Source organism: Homalodisca vitripennis, chromosome 4 (genome assembly GCF_021130785.1).
Source record: "Homalodisca vitripennis isolate AUS2020 chromosome 4, UT_GWSS_2.1, whole genome shotgun sequence".
Lineage (NCBI taxonomy): Eukaryota > Metazoa > Arthropoda > Insecta > Hemiptera > Cicadellidae > Homalodisca > Homalodisca vitripennis.
In genome coordinates this window covers 130217584-130238376 of record NC_060210.1, presented here as the reverse complement: position 1 = coordinate 130238376, position 20793 = coordinate 130217584, and the positions used below count along the sequence as shown (strand labels likewise).

The window sequence follows — 20793 nt, the reverse complement described above, 5'->3', positions numbered from 1 at the left end:
ATTTTCCTTCCTTTTAAGGCGATTTAGAGGATTTGAAAATATACATAGTATAAGGTAGGAACATTTTTGGGTGTAATATCAATAAAATACACTGGCAACAAAGACAGGTGAACTAACCTTTGACCTTAAAATCAATATAGTTCTTCTTTGTACCAAGAGGAGACTATTTACTACTTTTCAAGTCTTTGTAACTACTCTACCAAGAGTTATTGCACAGACGGGCAGGTGAAGAGACAGATAGACAGATGAGCTACCCTTTGACCTTAAAATCAATAAAGTTATTCCTTGTACCAAGAGGAAACTGTAAACTAATTTTCAAGTTTCTATGACTACACTATCAAGACTTATCGCACAGACGGGCAGGTGGGCAGACAAATGAACTACGCTTTCACCTTTTGACCTTAAAATCAATAAAGTTCTACCTTGAACCAAGAGGAAACTATTTACTAATTTTCAAATCTCTATGACTACCCTATCAATCAATATTATTATTATTATTATTATTATTATTAAGACAGATAGACAGACGAACTACACATTGACCTTAAAATCAATACAGTTTTTGTCCTTTGGCCTAGAAACCGACAGGAAACTATTTAATAATTTTCAAATCTCTATGACTACTCTACCAAGAGTTATCGCACTCAGACAGGTGCATAGACAGATAGACAGATAAACTAACCTTTGACCTTTTGACCTTAAAATCAATGAAGTTATTCTTTGTAACAAGAAGAAATTATATGTTGACTTTCATAGGTCCTAGAAGGTGAAATTTAACAAAGATATCTATTGGGCATTCAACAGACTACCGTTACCGGAAATACAATTATACCGGAAGATCGGAAGTAGATTACAATAGTCCGGAGTAAACTTTTCAGACCAACAACCTGTATATACTTTCTTGATCCGGACAACAAGGCAAACGCTACTACAGCGCCAGAGATATCTTACGCCGGAAGTAGATTACAATGGCCGAAAGTAATCACTTTTGAACCAAAGTAGACCTTTTCAGCCAAAATAAGTATTTTCTTGATAAGGGCAACAATACAAACGTTACTGGGGCATCGAAAATAACTTAGATAGGAAGATTACAAGAACCGAAATTAGACAATTTTTGACTAACGTAGGCTTCTTAGGCAGAGCGTGAAAATATATTTTGATCTGCAACAAGGAAATCTCTACTAGGGAGGTTTATCAAAATATATTCTGTTCGAACAAGAATTAATTCTTAACGCACTAAACTTCAAATACGACCAGTGGCAATTTACTCTAACTGTTGAACCTCCAATGAACACTGAAACCAAATGTATCTTAAACATGTCTACCTCCGATTCAAATCTATCATAGGACACTCCATCATAAGTGCTCTTGCTAAAATTACTACGGATTAAGGACTTCTCTACTCTGGCTTATAATAGTTCAAGTGGTGCTGAAATTGCTGGAGCTATTCATTCAAATATTTAAGGAATGAGGAATTTCTGTATATTTCATCGGTCCTTATACAAACGGTTTCATTCTCCGACTTCAAAGCCCTAAAATATTACTTTTTAAACACAAATTCCAAATGGATCAGTAAATTGGAATATCTTTCAGTGATTATAACTTATGTACAGGAGTGTTTTTATGCCATTCATAAAGGATATGCCCTTGTTGTATTTTCTATTACATGGGAAATCCCGTGCAAAGTCACAGGTAAATTATAGTAAGTATATAAAGTAAAAAAACAGCATTGGACAATTGTAATGATTGTATATATTTTTCGAAAAGTATACAAATTATTATTTAGAATATATGTTTCCTGAAAGTTACGTGACTTACAACACTATCGTTAGTGATGGAGTTCGCTGATAAAAAACGGCTCATGAGACAACTAGGATTTGGCACAAAGTCAGTTCCTGGCAAACCGCCTGTACTCGAGACTAGAGATTTATTCTGAGGATAAATCTCACATTGACAACACTAGAGCAATTCAGACAAAGACACGATTGTACATCATAATATCCACAAACAACTAAAACATCCAATATCACAAACAATTACGTAACGTATGTTAATCTATCAATAAACTGAAACAGTTAGCTCTGATCTTGTTAGCAGCTAACACCGCCAGTTATTAGTGAGGTATTAATTATGATGGGTCAATAACAATGACTACCAAATGATGATTACCAACTTTAATTTTACAGTTTTAGTAATCAAAATCTTTTCAGTATTGGATGGCTGCAGAGGTACTAAATTCCAAAGCGTCTTGGTAGTTGAGATGTTAAAGTTTCTGTATATCACTCCAGGGATCCGGGTTCGAATCCCGGTTTAAGCAAAGCCTTTTTATACACTAAAAACTATGTTTTGAGCTTAACCTGTAGTATTGTGTGATTAAAATGAATGCGTACGGTCAGCAGGTTATAATTATAAATGTTTTTTATATTTGTCACCAGAATTCAGTTTTTACTTCTTTTATTTCTTTGTACTAGTTATTCTGTACATTTTCGGTTATTGAGATAGCAGTAATAAAATTACGCTATAAATAAAAAAATAAAATAATAAGTTAGTTTTCAAAAATTACAGTTTTGTTATTATTATAAGCTGTGTTTTTAATGAAAAATATAAACATATACGGTGGAAAAACCAAATGGCACGCATTATTATGACATAACAGTAGGAAATTGCTTGTTTTACACAGAATCATTTTATAAAAAAACACATTTTTTTAACTTACATTTCCTTATTTATCAATATTGCATATTACTTGCTGCTATATTCAAATAAGATGGTTACGTGTTCAAACATATATAGTTAACACATAATAAAAAGTTACGTTTACATTTTTCTATTTTTTAGAACACAAATTGTAAAAAACTTTTGTGTTTTACAACTAAAAAAGTTAAAACAAACTGGGGTTTCAAACTTTACATATAAAACTATTAAAGACTAACATAACTAAACAAAAATTGTAGCTCTAGCTATTGTATAAAAGAATGTATGATCGTTTCAACAGATTCATTAGCGCATTCTACTGAGGCATTCTGCAGTCGAGTGCGAATCTTCGGGTTGGCGACGTTCAGACAGTGGGTTGTCTTAGCGCTTGGTCATCCGCGCCAAGTTGCACAAGTCTGTGGCTGTAAAAGTGTTGAACGCTTCTCTTGTAGACCCTCAGCCTCTTGGAATGGTAAAACTCTGTACGGAGTTGGATTACTACCAATATTAATAGCTAAAATCGGTAATCGTGAGTTGGTATATTGAGAAATCCATGTAAGCATGCTTGATGATGCTTTTGAAGCAATTAACTACCGAGCGAATTGTAAAGAGATGAACTGAGCCTCGAAAAAGAGATTTCTCCCAAATATGATTACTGAATGCAATAAATTATGTGGATGGCAAAATACATTACTATTCACACTGAATCACTCAATGATAGTCCAGTTGGATTTGATATAGTTTCAGGTTCGAGATTCATTTGCTTGAATGAGCTGGGATTTCCTCCAATATCCACTATGATTAGTTATCCCTGATATCCCTTTGTTCAGTAGACAATGGCTAGTGAAATACCATTTGAAGTCAGGAGCTCCAAAAATGTTCTTGCATGACCAAAACACAAATTCGCAAGAAACATTTAATCCAAAATGCACAGTAAAAATGAAAAAAAAAAAAAAAAAAAACACCACCTAGGGTTGAAACAAATACGACTATATCAGTGTATGCACATTTTCATACCTTTATAGACAGATAACTGCCACATCATTCTGAGCTTAGAATAGGTAAGAAACATTTGGCCCAGCAACAGCCATCTCCACAGGTATCAAACTTCTACTACTACAGCAAGTCACAGAAACATTTGGCCCAGCAACAGCCATCTCCACAGGTATCAAACTTCTACTACTACAGCAAGTCACAGAAACATTTGGCCCAGCAACAGCCATCTCCACAGGTATCAAACTTCTACTACTACAGCAAGTCACAGAAACATTTGGCCCAGCAACAGCCATCTCCACAGGTATCAATCTTCTACTACTACAGCAAGTCACAGAAACATTTGGCCCAGCAACAGCCATCTCCACAGGTATCAAACTTCTACTACTACAGCAAGTCACAGAAACATTTGGCCCAGCAACAGCCATCTCCACAGGTATCAAACTTCTACTACTACAGCAAGTCACAGAAACATTTGGCCCAGCAACAGCCATCTCCACAGGTATCAAACTTCTACTACTAGAGCAAGTCACAGAGAAGGGATTATATGACATTATCTAACTTGCTATATCTTATGGTGTTACCGTTTCCTTTTAAAAAAACTGACTTCCCTATCTTCTGAAGTTATTAATACAGTATTAAAACAGTGTATTAATTCAGGACTTAATAGTGAGAAGATAATATCACACCTTACCTAAGTACAGTAAACGATGTAACCTCATCCCTGAAATTATTTAGTGTATTACTAAGGACAGAGCCGGTGTAAGCTATTCTGCCGCCCCCAAACACCTCGATTGCCCCACTTCCCCCTCCATACAGAAACGGCACAACAAAAACAAAACTTCTTCCTTGGCATGTTTACGTAACGATACTTTAATTACAGATACAACTAGATATTATATTTTAACTTAAAATATCCACTAAACACGAGTAAAGTTTTAGATGAGTTGTAGGAATGTGGACATAGCAATATGATTTATGTCCAGGCATATTTTCAAGGCACATCCACCCACAACGTCATGCAGTCCTAGGCGGCCATATTATTACCTAGTTAATATTTACTCTGCTAACGTCAACTTATCTTACATTCATCGTAGAATGTTACAACAGGTTGCTACTACTGGATTTGCCCGTGACGATATCTCATTAACCATATTATATAATAGCACCTTACTAGTTATATTGTGTAAATATTTTCTCTACCTACACCTACTTCTCTAATATTCCTTAATGCATTGTATCATGTTACAAGTAGTTACTACTACAGGACGTAGTTGTAACAATATCTCAGTAACTATTTACATGCTAATTAGTTAATTACTTTATTATATTAATATCTTCTCTGTTCACATCCAATCATTTTACACTGCAGTTTTGGTGTCAAAGTTTTAGCACCAAAACTTTTTAATCTGTTACCACAGCATATAAAGAGTCAGTATTCAATTAATATTTTTCTAAAACAGCTTAAAAAGTGGCTATTGTCAATGAAGGATATTGAAGAAGTACTTTTTAAAATTAATGTTTAAAATGAGATTTTTCCTTTCCTTGTAATCTGTTTCCAATAATGATAATAATGCATAATTTAATTTATGTTCTGGTTGTGTTCATTGTGTTCTCCATGTTTATTTGTTTAATTTTTTACATTTAGGCTTAGTTGATTATTTTATGTATAGTTATGATTTTTTATTAATTTAGTTGTGTTTATCACGAACTTCATGTAGAGTAAAAATAAATAAGTTTGACTAAAAATATTACTGTACTGTTTGTAAAGCTGCTAGTTTTCTGTTAATTTTATGATATTTATTACTCCAAACAGGCTTTGCCTTGTAGTTTTTTCTCTTTATTTCTCATAGTGATAGTGTTATAGTAGTTTTAGTTGCATATGTATGTATTGTTTATGTGTAAGTAAATGTAATGTTTTTTGGTTAGTTTGTAAAATTTTATAAAAATCGTATCTGTAATTTTTATTTGTGAGAAATAAAGTTTCTTTCTTTCTTTCTTCCTAAAAAAAAAAAAAAGCAGTCTGCTACCAAAAGAGATGTGGAGATGAGTGTCTAAACTAATAGGACATAATATTTTATGGTTTCTAAAGTTAAAGTTCTATTTATCTTTTTTTTTTAATTATAATTTATAGCAGTTAAGAATCAGATTAAAACATGTTAATTAATTAGTTTATACAGTAGTTACTTTTCTAGAAGTACTTACATTACATTGTACACTGTTCTGCAATATAACATCATTTTATATAAGTAAGGTTCCATTTCTGCATTTGCTAATAATACATTTACGGCAATGGGTAAAACTCCCGTTTTACAATGACATCTCAGAGATTACGGAACTTTTATTGGTGGTGTTCAGTGGTAAATATAAATCTCGCGAAAGGCAGACTTTGGCACAGCTCGATCCCCTGGCACCACGCCTACTCCAGCTATCTCGGGGATAAATCTCTAATTGCTACCTCTTTCTACATCACACTACAACTTCTTCCCACAGAACCCTTGTTGTCTCACCAGACAATGGCGGACATATGGGAGTGAATATTTTTAGACTGAATGTTTAAAAATACAACAGGACTAGGTGACATCTCTCTTGTAGCCTGTTCTGCAATAATTTCTTCGGCCGTCCAGCTCGGAATTTCTGATTCACTTCTCTCATATGAATATTGTTTGTGCAGTATATTTTTGATCACATAAATGTATCGTTTTAAAATAATCTGATTAGTTTTAAAAACCAACTTACATAACATACCTTATTCCGACCCAAAACTGTGGGTGATTTTAAATTTTATTATTTTGGGCCTATAATCTAAAACAATATATAGCGCCAATTTTAATTTTTAACTTAAAGTATATTAACGATCAATAATCAATTTGAATCTGACAACTTCCAATTTCTGATTATTTCCATAAAAGTTTCTGATTATTTATTTCAAGAATATATATTTTGATTGGTCAGATATTTTGGTAAGAATTTCATTTATAGTTAAAGTCAAAAGAAGAAATACTAGTAATCACACAACCACCACATTTTCTTGAAAAAAGATTCAAGTGTTTTTTTTAAACGGTGATAAATTAGACTTTTTATGGTATTTCAATAAAAAGTCGTCTGTTTTAGTTTACTCCTCTTACTTTGGGAAAATTCAAAATGAAGAAAATCTTAAAAAACGTCAAGGAATAAATCTTTTTCCAAACTTTTGATTTTATTTCCATTATAAACTAATTAAACCAGTGCTAACATTCATTTACATCACGTATCTTATGATTTTATTGTCTACAGAATATAGTAATTAGTAATGATAACACTAAGAGACTTAAATAAATTGTTTAGTTAGTTAGATACCTGTATAAGTATACAGTATTGTTACCAAATTACCTCAATACGGCAAGTTAGAACCTTCCAAAAATTATAAGCTGTGACAGTTAATACGAATGGTGAGATCGATTTGACATTTGAACATGACATTTAAAGGAATCAGACAGCCTATAACTACAAATTCAGGTAATATAACCTATTTCAAATTTTCGCCCAGTGGCCTTTTGAAGAGTCTACAAATTGTGTAAATGATTTATCAAAAATATGTACTTCTGTCAAATTATTATTGTTATCACATCTTACTTTTTCTTACACGATAATCTTCAGTGACAAAGTCTACAAAACCCTCAATGTTTGTATTATGCAGAATGTTGCTATTCTCATGTACAAAGAAGTTCACCTACCCAATACTATCAAATGTGGCATTTAAAATAAAATAAATGTATTTAAATGTTGTCCTTTTGCCGTTAAAGGCAGATTTCCACAGCGGTTTATGGCTCTTTAACAACCTATCACATTTATTAAGTCATCAACACAAATCTTTTAGATCTGAATAACGCCCAAGGATATTAAGTTTAGTTTAATGGCCTATGAAGATATCGTCCAATTTGCGTTTTATTGCTCTGTAAAGTGCAGCCATCTCAGGGTATTCAAGTACATTAATTTTGAGAAATAAAAATGTTTTTGGAACTATAATACAACTTCAAAAATAAAAAAAAATTAAGAATACAACATTCTAATGCTACATTTAGGAAAGACAAGGTTGTTTTTATAAGAATCTGCTTATAGCAGTAGCTTTAGTGATATTTATAGAGAGGTTATCCGTTAAAAATCCTCAGATACTGATATCTCTGTATGTATTGGTAAGACCGTTGCTAACCCAAGGACATACATATCAAGTAATACCCGCGGCTTCTCGTATGGATGATACATCTATGTCCGGTAATAATCCTCAGATTCTGATATCTCTGTATGTATTGGTAAGTCCGTTGCTAACTCAAGGACATACATATCAAGTAATACCCGCAGCTTCTCGTATGGATGATACATCTATGTCCGGTAATAATCCCGAGCAACCCTTTATATGGTAATTTTCACGTCCTTAAAACTTAACGTATATATAAGTCACTGTGTTTCATAAGAAAAGTTTAAAACCGTATTGTGATTCATTTCCCTGTTTATACTCTACTAAATTTAGCTAGGTTCCCTCACCTTCAAATTTACACGAGATAATTTATCGATATATGGAACTATTATATCTAAGTAACAATAATGATATTATGTAATGTGAATTTAGGTAGATAAACTAAAACTATTTTACGTTTTACTGTTTTAAAAATGGCATATAATAATACTTCCACAATTAAAAACATAACTTACCGAAACATAAATGTTATTTATATTTCTGACAACATATTTGGATTGTTAAAGCATGAGTACACCCACTATAATACAAGTCATAATCTTTAGCATGAAGTATTTTTCAGATGTCAAAGAAGATGACAGACTTATGACGTTTATGTACAGGTTTCCCGTTGCCTCAGGAGAGTCCACTTCGGGCTCGTTTGTATTTTCCAGTCAACCTGGGTACAGTAGAAGCTTGCTTTATCCGTCCAGATTATCCTGTTACTCCGGAAGTAGCGCAAAAGTTCTTTTAGAACTCGGTGCAAGTTCTAATCTTCTCGTCCAAAGAGAACAAAACAGGTTTCCGATGACACGCTGCTGATTGAAAGCCGTGTCCTAGATTTCATGAAATAAGGCACATTCTTCCAATAATGACGAAATATTATGGTGGCTCTTGCGAACTTCTCGTTTCCACTCATAATAGTATTTCGTGTGACATTATGGTTTCAGCCCACATAACAATTGTCAGAGAAAATACAGTGAAACAGGATAAGTTGCAGGGCCGAAAGTTTCGACGAAACGATCATTTCTGGATTTGATGAAAATGTAATATTTTTTCTAGAATGTTCACTTGTGGTGGAGACTACGTGGATACCTTTAGCGATCTTTCTCTAAGGGAAAAGATGAAGTGCAGAATAAGGTTTTTATTCCCTGTTCCCATGTTTGTAGGTAGCATTCTGCTTTAAGGGGCAGAGTCGATACAGTACAAGGTCGATGGTACTGATAAAAAGTGCTACAATCACAGACAGGATATGAAACTGTGATATCGCTCAGATCCGAAGCCTGACTTTTTAGACCACTCGGCTGTCGGTGTGTCACCAGACAGGATAGGGTGAGAAGAACAGCATTTTTTCCAATGATAAATGTATCCTTTTAACAGCGGACATAATAGAGATGAGACTTCATTAAACACCAAAACTATACAATAACATTGAAGCAATATAAAAATGTTATTTCACATTGATTACTCACCAAATCAATACTTCACAAAAAATATTTATATTCTTATATTTTTTTACATTTTCCTGGATTAAATTTAGTTAAGTTTATAGATACAAATATATTAAAATCTTAGTTATTAAAGATTATCGTAGAATAATTGTGCAAATTGTTGAGATTTGAAAGAACCCTGAGTTTTTAATGCTAAATATTCGGCCCATGTACATAAGTGAACTCGAATAAAATTCCGCAAAGTAGAAAAACAACGAAGATTTATCTAAATATGTGGTATGTATAGAATTATACAATGGCAAATGGGTTTGACATTAATGTTATTACCGTGTCATGTCTGATGTATTTTTACCCTGAAAGAGAGAACATAAGTAGCAGAGAAGCAGTTAAAAAGTTTATTCTTGAAGTAAGAACTAAGTCCTCATAAGAAGTGCTTCCACTACGTAATGATCCCGCCACTTAACAAAGGCGGCAGTTTTCTGAGGTGTGGTGGGTGGAAGTGTGGGTGGGGGTTGTTGCTGAGGAGGGGTGGTGCGGGGTTTACATGAATATCAAATGGAGTCAAGGATGAGTTAATAAGTCCACAAGCGAAGGTACACTGTCTCAGCTCTCACCAAGTTTAATCGGCAGTTTCCTGCTGAACTCTGGGAATATTTTTAATTTAATTTTATTTGTTTGGATAAAAATGAGTTTTTAATTAAATATATACGAGTATCATCGATGTATTTGGTTTATTCAGGGCATCCATTTATTATATCCCAATTTGATTGTACTCCTATTTTTAAAACTTTTTAAAATAAGCAAGGAAGGAATTCTACACACTACGTGTTGCATAACAGGCTTTGCTTGCAATCATTGCATGCAAGATTTAAAATTTATGGCTAATTTCATTCTCAACATGTCCTCTGGATAGATAGACAGACGGGCAGTGATACAGAAATTTTTACATCCCTTACGGCAGGAAACTGTGTCAGCCTACTGATTCATAACCTTCAATGACGCTCAGCCATCCGTAGTTTGAATTGGACCATCACAGGAAACCTCCTTGTTTATGTAGAAACAAAATGTCACGGAAATTATTCAACAATTGAAATATTCTTGAGGTACCTTGCCACATATTACATTCCAAGTTTGTTCATTAAATTAGGTATCATAGCAGTGTTCAAATAATAAAAGTTTTGGTGACGTAAGGAGGATACTACACTGCAAGGGTCCGCTGAAAATAAATCGTGAAGTAGTTGACTTTCCACTCTTTTTTATTTTTCTCTATGAATAAAAATCACATTTAGAAATCTAAAATAATTACATTCAGTTTGTTTAAAAATTTATTTATTTTGATTTATATCGTTGCCATCATGATTACCCATAATACTACTGTTAAATATTCCGTAACGCTCAGCCAAATCCCTCGGTGACATCCACCCTCATCAAACTCAGCGTTTACTGCGTAGATATGAAGCTTTCGTGCATTTTAAGACAAAATTTTATGTCTATTGGACAGTTTAGTTTCGAGACATCGTTTGGACAGACAGACAAACAGTCTCTGAAATGTTTGCAGCGCCAAGAGTGATAGATAAACGTTACTATCGGTTAGCTAAAAACTCAGTTATGTCTCATTTGTTTCCGTTATATTCGAAAAAGGAAATTATAAGACAATATCCAACTTTAAAAAAATTATTTAATAGTAAATTTTGTACCTAAAGGTTATGATATGCAAACAATGATAAAACTACCACCCATTTTAATTTGTAGACAATAGTTTATACACAATTTGATATGGGAAAGATTATGTCCATGCAAATAGGATTAAAATATTGACTATTCAATATTCATTATATAATGTTTCTCGAAGGGAAGGCATGCCAAGATAAACCACCTCAAAACATCTATTCAGAATAGCTGTCTAAATATCAAAATCGACATTTCTTAAAGAAAAACATTACTATTTAAACCTATTATTTAGGCTAAGGTAAGCAGGTTATACGTTTAAAATAAAATACAGGATAACCCTCCAGTTAAAATATATGTGGACTACTCCAATGAGGTAACCAAAATTGTATTCCCCTTTACGAAAGGTTGAATATTCTTAACAAGGATTCATTGTAAAGTGTTTAAAATTCTAAACACATAGTTTACCTTTTCCAAAATTCTAAAATGTAATTTACTTATTTTTTTAGCTTTCAAATTTTCAAATTTTAGTTTTGGAACATTTATAAAGGAAATTAAGAAAGTGGTACAAAATATAGTACGTAATAATGCGTTATTACCTGATTACTTAGATTTTTGAGCACCTCGTTTGAGAAATAATGACTCAACATTTTGAATATTATTCAAAGCAGAACTGATCGACATACAAATTCAAACCTAAAATGTTCCTTTTACTGTATGATGTAGGTAATTATTATTTATCAGTGAATGGACCCTTTTCATCACTAATCCTAATCTATTTATAAACGTGAAATTGACATTGTTTGCTTGCTACTCTTTCACGCATAAAGCATTCAACTGATTGTACTGAAATTTTACATGGACATTCTTAGGGTCCCTGACATGAATTAGAATATTCTTATTTAGAAAAGCCCTCAGAGCTATACGCCAATGGTCTCTTAAGTAGCGAAAATTATCATCTTGGTCTCTTAAAGTTGCATTACAGCAAACAAATATTATTAATTGAAAGAACATTTTAAATGTAATCAACTGTTTTATGTTACCTTTATTTTATGAAAGCACAATAATATTTTGGTTTAACTTGATTAGAATTTTCAATTTATTTGCATTTAGAGTCTTGAAAGCATAGGGTTAGTTTAATGGTAACAACTCTTCTTTTTGAAACTACTATTAGGCACAAAGTAAATCAATGTCCAGATAAGAAAATTAAAATTATGAGAAAAATATACTTTTAACTGTAGATTTTAGGAAGTATAAAGTTCTTTTATTATTATAATGCATAGGTCTTTGTACCTGTAACAATGATTGTAAATAAATAAATAAATAAAAAATAAATCAAACACAAAGTTACTATGTAGACTACTAGAAGACTGTCATAATACCCATCTTAGTTGTCTTTTGACAAAAGTTGGCTTCTCTGACCTGCTTGTTTATTAAGGAAAGAAGTGAAAAATTAATAGTGTAATACGTTTTGAATAATATTTCACGGCAAAAAGATGCAAAACGTAATTTTACAGTTTAGAATCATAACAGCAGGAAAGCAAGTTAAAATGTCCTTATAACAATGTCACGCACGCTATCTACCTTATAACGCAGCTTTTAATTAAGGAATAGGCGGTGGTTATGAGCTTTGTATAGGGTTATTAAGTCCACTTTATGGCACTTTATACTTTATAACAGGAGAAAAATCACCCATTATGTTAAAAAAGTACTTTAATGACTGTCACAACCGATTAGGAATAACCTCACAACAATCTTAATTGTTTGTTGTTTTTAAAATAACTTTTGGCAGAGAATATGTACGCAAGGTTTTAGTAATTGTAAATATAACCTTAACAATTAACGAAGCATAATACATTTATGTGTTTACGAATAAGTTATTGTCATGCCTATACCTTTTCTTATTTATTCGTTCCCCATCGTTGAGTGAAACAATTGCATGTAGAATCTTTCAGCTGTGATAATAATTTATATAAAATGTATAAAGAAAATTTTGAGTGCTGGAATTGAGAGTAATGTTTATCTGAAGAGATACAAAGAAATCGGCGATGAAGACGGTCAAAAACGAACATTTACATCGTTTCGTCATAACAGACACCTATAAATAGGTGAAATGATCGTCATCAGGTGCGCAATTGAGTGCATTCAATTTCCAGGGGTCGTGTATGAGACAGCGTCAGATAGCAGATGCTGCAATGAAAGGAAAGTTAATTGGAACTAAATTCAACATTAAAATTGAATCTACCTTTCCTACCATAGCTGAGTTATATGCAGAAAACTGAGTTGCTCCACTGTGCTCAGGAACGTGTCTGAAACATCGTAGTGCACTCAATTGTGCTCCTAATGAGACAATGAGTCTGCCACTTCACCTATTTATAGGTGTGTCTGATGTCGAAGCGATGTAAAAGTTTGCTGTTATCTTATTTGTCACCGACTTTCCTTGGATCTCTTCAGACGAACATGACTCCAAATTCCAGGACTCAGGTCTAAGGCAGCCTCAGATGTAATAAAAGGAAGGTGAACTAGAGCTAAAACAACATTAAAATTGAATCAACCTTTCCTACGATAGCTATGTTATGTGTAGGAAACAGTAAATGTTAATACAAGTTGATTGTAAACAAGTTAAAAACATATACATTACTAAATATTTTTAAATGACTATTTAGACCCTCATATTCAAGCAATAAGAAAAATTAAAAATAGAATGAATAATTATTAATTATTATTTTAGAAATGATAGAAGATCCAGGCTATTCTGTTGTTAGTAAACGTGGAATGTGACAACGGCGCTGGGGAAGCGGTCTTTGCCAGAAAACGGGTGGCACAAAAATATCCCGTTGAAAGCATTAGTCTACTTTTAGACAAAACAACGGACTAATAAACTGTGAAAAATATGATGAATGGTGTTCAGAGCTCAGACGATAACGTTGTTATCTTTGAATTCTTATTGTTTTCATTTTCGTATCGGCATTGGATCTGTGAATTAATGTTCCTTTGCAGAATTTGTGGAACCCCCCAGAAAGTGTTCTGAATTACCTTATTATTGAATAGATGTGGAAGATTCTAATTAAATCACCTACTGCAAAAATGAATATTGTGCTAACTGCAAAAATGAATATTGTGCTAACTGCAATTTTGGTTAAGTATTGCCTTTGATGTTATTTATCTCATATATATTTATATAATTAATTAGGTTTTTAAGTATCACAAACGTATGTTTGTTTATTAGCTTATGGCTATTTTCGATAAAAACATTACATCAATTTTCAAAACATTGACAAATAGTTAATAAATTTACACATAGTTTAAATTCTTTATATGAACTGAAATCATATCATAAAAACGACAAGACTTTCTGCAATAAAGCATTATTATTATATGAAAAACTTAAGCCCTTGACTATATTATCAGTCGGTGAAGAAGGCTTTCACTCTAAATTTGAATAGACCTTGTTTCTATATGATTATTGTGTGGCATGATGTAGTAAGCTAGTTCGTGGCGATTTGTAAATATACATCATGTTTTATACTTTCCTGCAACAAATTTTGCAATCACTAATTCTTTCGTTTATTTATAGATATCGAGCAACCATGACGTTTCGAGTGGAATAATATTCAAAGTGGATACAGTATAATATTGTCATTGACTGTTACAAAATCAAAAGTGTAAGCACCATAGTAGTAGAGAATGGGAAACGTGTGTAAATAATAATTATATGCTCACCACAATGTAAACATCTGTAAATTTAAATCGCCGGGAATAGAAAGAGTGACGCCTAGCGGGAATGTTCTAGAATAGGCCACACCGAGGCTACAAAAATGTGGCAGTAAGTAGATAAATCAGAAATAAGGCTGGCCTACACAATGCAGTAGCAGCTTATTGAGTTGAGGTAAAGACTATATGTGTGAGGCACAAATAAATTGATTTTCAAATTGATTCAGCTGATAATTTACGATAGTCTTAAATAAAAAAATATTATGAGAAAGTTTATGCAAAATCTTATATAATATAAACCCATGCGTTATGTAGAACTGCTGAGAGATGCCTGTAAATAAAGTAAGCTGCAAGTAGAGAACTTTTCAGTTAAAATTGGTCGCAAGTTGTAAATAAAATTTCAGCTTATATTACATAAACTTTCCTTTAATTCCTAAGCAATGGAATAATATACGATTTAAAATTGTTATCGTTAAAATTAAATTAGTGTGTCACACATTAATTTTTACATAGGTTGGTTGTTTTTCGAACTTTAGTACAGGTACAATAAAGAGTGCAGGTACAAAAACACCATGCACACATTGTGTGTGTGTATTTTGTAATCCATTCAATAATATTTTAACAATTAATTATTCCATGGAAAGAAAATAAGGTATATGATATACATAATAAGATTGTCAAGAAATAATTTACATGTATCAATATTTTGAGTACTCCAAATTATAAACCATTCTGAATGATCTTGTTGTAAACGAGGTATAAATTAAGTGAAAAATATTAATTTTAAAATAATTTAAATAAACACTTCTGATGCTTGTCTAAGTTCATTGATGCAGACTCCCACCATTCTTGTTTAAAAATACCATCACAACACCATGCACTTTGGCATAGTCCATATTGGCATCGTTGCTACATTACAAACAAATATACGTGTAATGGGCTGATTACCTACCGATGGTAAAGTCATCCTTGAGCCTTTGGTAGTTAGCTCGCTGCTTAACTCCAGCCACGGGTGACACGGCAAGGCCGTAGGCCAGTAGGCCTAACAACATCCACCACATGACACTCACTGCCACTCACTGGCCTCAGGCCTCAGGCCGCAGACTCTAGGCTAACTTTAGCCTGGGCCCGAGCCAGCAACGGTCGCCTGCCCCACCTTTACACTCGGCTTTTGTCATCAGAAATGTTGATCGCGTCACCAAAATGTCCACAATTGCGCAAAACTTAATTTTGCTTTATTTTAAAGTTCTCGCACTCTTATATTTTTATAACATCCTAGACTAACTAAAAAGCTAGAATTGTATTTATTTATTATCATGGGTTTGTTTGTAACACAGGTGACGTATTTTTTAAAAGGTAATTCATTGTGTTTTGGTATAAATAAAAAACCTCCATAGTTTCCTGTACTCATGGAATACTAAAAGTTTCATCCTTAGGTCCATAATTATTTTTTCTGACCTCTATATATCATCCGTCTCATTTTCACATTTGTTCATACGTTGACTGTACGTACGATACAACCTTGTCCCTCTACTGCCATATTGCGTCATAATGCTTTAAGGTGGTCCGATTTTTGTAGTTAGAAAAAACGTTACTATTTTAAATGCATAGCCCTTTAAGATAATTTGAAGGAAGACAGAACAAGTAGAAAAGGGTTTTGATCTCTCCTTGAGGGGTTACATACATTTAATGTAGGGCAACCGTTTTTATCTTGGCTATGCCACAACATTTCACTAAAGTAATTTTGATCACCCATAACTTTTTTGTGTAGGGATAAAAAGTCATTTTTACTTTTTTTGTTTCTTCACAGAAATTATAGCAAAGAGCACTTTCAAAATTAAAGTACTACCCTATTGGAAAAACTATTGTACCGCCGTGACCAGGGAATGCGGAAACGAATGGGTGACGTCACTGCAAGCTTGATAGCTTCTGTGAAAGAGGAGACGATTTTCATTATATTGTATGATCATTCGATGTACAGAATATAGTTAAAGCTTGCTACCGATGGTGTACGTAGACCTAGAATACCCTGAAACACTGAAATCGTTAGTTATAAAACAGTGAATAATATTCGATCTATTTTTAAGAAACATTTATTTAATTTGAGTTTCTTTAGGTTAAATTTAGCCACTGAATTAAAAATGTGGTCTATTAAGGAATGACTAAGCTAGGATATCAATTGCTTTAACTTGTAAAAGTCCAAAATATCCGTGAAAGACAAGGTAGTATTTAAGCAGAATATGGCTCTAAAATATGAGTTATTAAGGGATGAAAAATTGATCACTTTCAGTCAAATAGGTCACATATTATGTCAGTATATGAAGTAATTTAAACCATTTAAAGCTATGGTAATTTTGAATTCTTCATTCCCAGAAAATGTGTTATTCAAATAAAAAGTTTGGATAATGCTTTTATACTTTCTGATTTGAGTATAATTCCAATATATGTATTACAGTAGACAATAACGTGCATTGTATTGAAAAAGCCAAAGATGAAGTTGAAATTTTCACCACTGTTTCCTTTATGCAAACATGCAAAATGTGCATTTAGTCGCCAATATTTATTTATTTGTTTATTTACCCCCGGACCCAGCTTCGACACCAGTCAACTAAATGGTCTAAGGTTTACGTATCGTATTGAATATATCTCAATAAAATACGGTAACGTAATTTAAATTATGAGGTGATCATGGTTTTAGTATTCCTATAAAATTTGTATTCCAGTATTACTAAACATCTGTACCTATAGTGGGTAGTATGGAATACCCGGCAATTTTCTTTGTAGTATTATTTATAAATCATACCAGTAAAAGTGATTTTGCATGGTATTGTAGACATAAATATTTCAAAGAAAAAATTTCCATCAATGTAAATGTTGAATTTTTGTTATATATATTTAAGATCTCACACTTATGGGCGAGTCTTCTAACCATTATACCACTTAAGCACTAATTTAACTGAATTCATCATATTTGATGTTGTTATCTTTCAGGCAATATTCTAAATATTCTTTCTAGAAAAACTGATGCACAGTCGCCTGTGAAAATTTTCACACAGAGGTAACAAGACAAATGTCCGTAGTGAACGTGAAGGGAGATAACTCGTACCGGTAATGATGTCACCAGTCACGTGATTTGCGGCACTTCCGGTGCTGCTCTCTTCCTACAATTCTGCGATGTCGATCTAAACTCATATTCTATAGTATTCCTGAACATTATTGACGATTGTTAGAAATTATATGCTGTTTCCGATATATTTTTATTTGAATCAGAATACATTTTTATCATTCCAAGAGAACAAATAAGCGTCACTTCTTGCTTGGAAAAATAGAGTTACCATATATTTTCTCCGACCTTGAAGTGGTACTATTTTACTTTAAAGTCACATGGAAATTGACCTGTCCTACCTGTCCTAGTTTATCTATGTTATTTGGTTTTTGAATATAGATAAACTTTAATTCCAAACTAAAATTAAATATTAGCATACAATAATATCTATGCCTAACTGGATACATGTTTTCTTATCTACAATTCATAAATCGTAAAGAATATTTAAAACCAGTTACTGTATCGTAAATCAATCAACATGTATATATATATATATATATATATATATATATATACATATATATATATATATATATATATATATATATATATATATATATATATATATATATGGAATCTGGAAATAGAAAGGATACATTCTTTTTACAAAATTTTATATATATATATATATATATATATATATATATATATATATATATATATATATATGTATCCTTCCTATTTCCAGAGCTACAAGGCAAATTGAACCATGGCATCTGAAATATAGATCATTTCTGAAATATACACGCGTAAATCCTACAATAAAAGCTAATCCCCAATTTCGCCTACTCCCTGAAGCTCTTAGCCACGAAAACGCGCTTAAAATAAGCCTTTTGAATTCCAAAACTATTTATTTATTACATCATAAGTATGTTAACTGAAATGCTAAGCACTTTGACTATTTGATAGTTGTAGAAGCTCCACAATGTCTTAAAATAATTTAATTGTTACTGAAACCAAATATTCAATTCAATATCATGGAGTATTGGAGAAAAATTCGAATTATTACACAGGGGTACTGTAAAACTGTTTCACTCTCAGACTGCGTGGCTCAAAACATTGCTCTTTAAACTTCATTCTAAAATGGATTATTAGATTGGGATACGTTTCATTGACTATCACTTATGCCAGGAGCGCTTAAAATGTCATTTAACATGAAGACAACCATGGCGTTCCTGTTTTTCGGTAAGAAATTGCGTGTGAAACCTCGGGTAGCCTATAGTATGAAATAATCTACAGAATCAGAATCGATAACGCTATGCAATGTGACTGTTCACAATCGATTGTCAAACCGTACAAAAACACATAAATGAAATCGTTAAAACTCCCGAAAATCTTAACAGAATATTTGAACCAAAGAGTAAGCAATAAACTTGTTTTTCAACTCATATGAAGCAATTGAGTTATCTTAATTACTATTTTTATTGTCATCCTAGTTGTTATCTTGTTTGTTGGCTGGTTTAAAGCAACATAAATAAGAGGCTAAATCCAAAAGATGTAAACGTATAACAAAAATTATGTATTAATACCATTTTAAAATAAATTACTTTCATAACTAAATGGAAGAGAAAATGAAAATTCTGCAAAAGATATCAATGTGTAAGTTTGTTTGATCTATTACCTTTTTTAATGTCTTTTGGCCCTTGAATAAGGCACATGTGCTATAGGAAAATTAAATATGACAATAATATGTAATTCAACAACTATTGAACCGTATTAAGAAGAAGAACCCTTAATTATAAAAAATTAGAATTTAAACATTGCCAACGGTGATACAGGTTTACCAATCAAATACCACATATTTACTATATACAACAATATGGATTTACAAAATCAAATATACCAAACTAAAGTTCAACACACACACGTTATTCCATATGCTTCAAATTATTTATCGATACGGTATCTATAAAAAAAGGTAACCTAAGTAAGATACATATTCGTAAAATACAAGTTTAATAAAACCTTATGTCTGATAAAATAAATCAATATGTGGACGTATTATCATGTTTAAGATCACATAAAATCATGACATAAAGGCATTTAAGGGGGAACCTCTTATAACATTTACAACCTCTTAAAGTTTCCCTAGTCATTCCGAAAAGTTAACGAAGTTTTGTTGGTTCAAAGTGATAGATTCATGAATATTTATCATTGGCATGTGGTGTGGTGGCTGCAGACTGGAAAATCTAGCCCACACTATGCTGTCGCTAGGGAAACAGTGTCACAACGGGAAATGAAAAGCGATCGACGACGACTTTACAATAACAATACTCTGGATTTCTGCACTCTGTTGGTTAAAAAAAAATAAAATATCACCACAAATGTATTTTTCAAATTTTGTGCCATATTCGGTAAGAATATTTCTCTAAAATACATACACTGTCAACATACAAAACTTAGATTCGTTGCTTTCTGGATACGGGTTTGTTGAAAAAAAAATGATCAGTTTTTTGCACTTAACAGTACGAACAATATTTTTGAGAGCAGTAATATACAGTGTGTTCACAAACGTGTATCACAATATTCTTTAGATGATAGTATTAATCATTTCAAACAAAAACTATTCGAATAAAATATAACTCGAAAAATGTGTCGATGAGCTAGCGGAAACAAAATTTGTAGGTTTGAATAAATATGAGAAAAATAAAAACAAATAACTGTGTTGTTTTCTGTAATATTAATAAAAGGGTGTCTATTGAAAATGTTTAAAGTTAAATAACAAAAATACATTATATTTATAAAACGTTACATAACACCAACTATTTAAGCAATTTTATTACAATTTAAACAGTTCTTGTTTCAACGAAATCCGCCAATGCATAAGGGAGCACGACCACTTAAAAGATACGCTTGCACAATCCTGTAGCAGTAAATATTTTGCCTTATGATAGGCATCATCTGTTTTACATAATAATTTTAAAAGATACTAAATATTTTAAGATTGTTAT

General features: G+C 32.3%; 1 protein-coding gene across 2 annotated transcripts in view; it reads right to left on the bottom strand.

Moving 5' to 3' along the window:
- The window catches only part of LOC124360161 (glutamate receptor ionotropic, kainate 2-like), a 67086-nt gene extending 51266 nt beyond the window's left edge, over positions 1 to 15820 (bottom strand). For both annotated transcript variants that reach the window (XM_046813535.1, XM_046813536.1), the window contains exon 1: positions 15689 to 15820. In XM_046813535.1, coding sequence (XP_046669491.1) covers positions 15689 to 15797 — 109 coding nt within the window. In that variant the 5' untranslated portion in view covers positions 15798 to 15820. The remainder of the gene's footprint in view (positions 1 to 15688) is intronic.
- Between the last annotated feature and the right edge of the window lie 4973 nt (positions 15821 to 20793).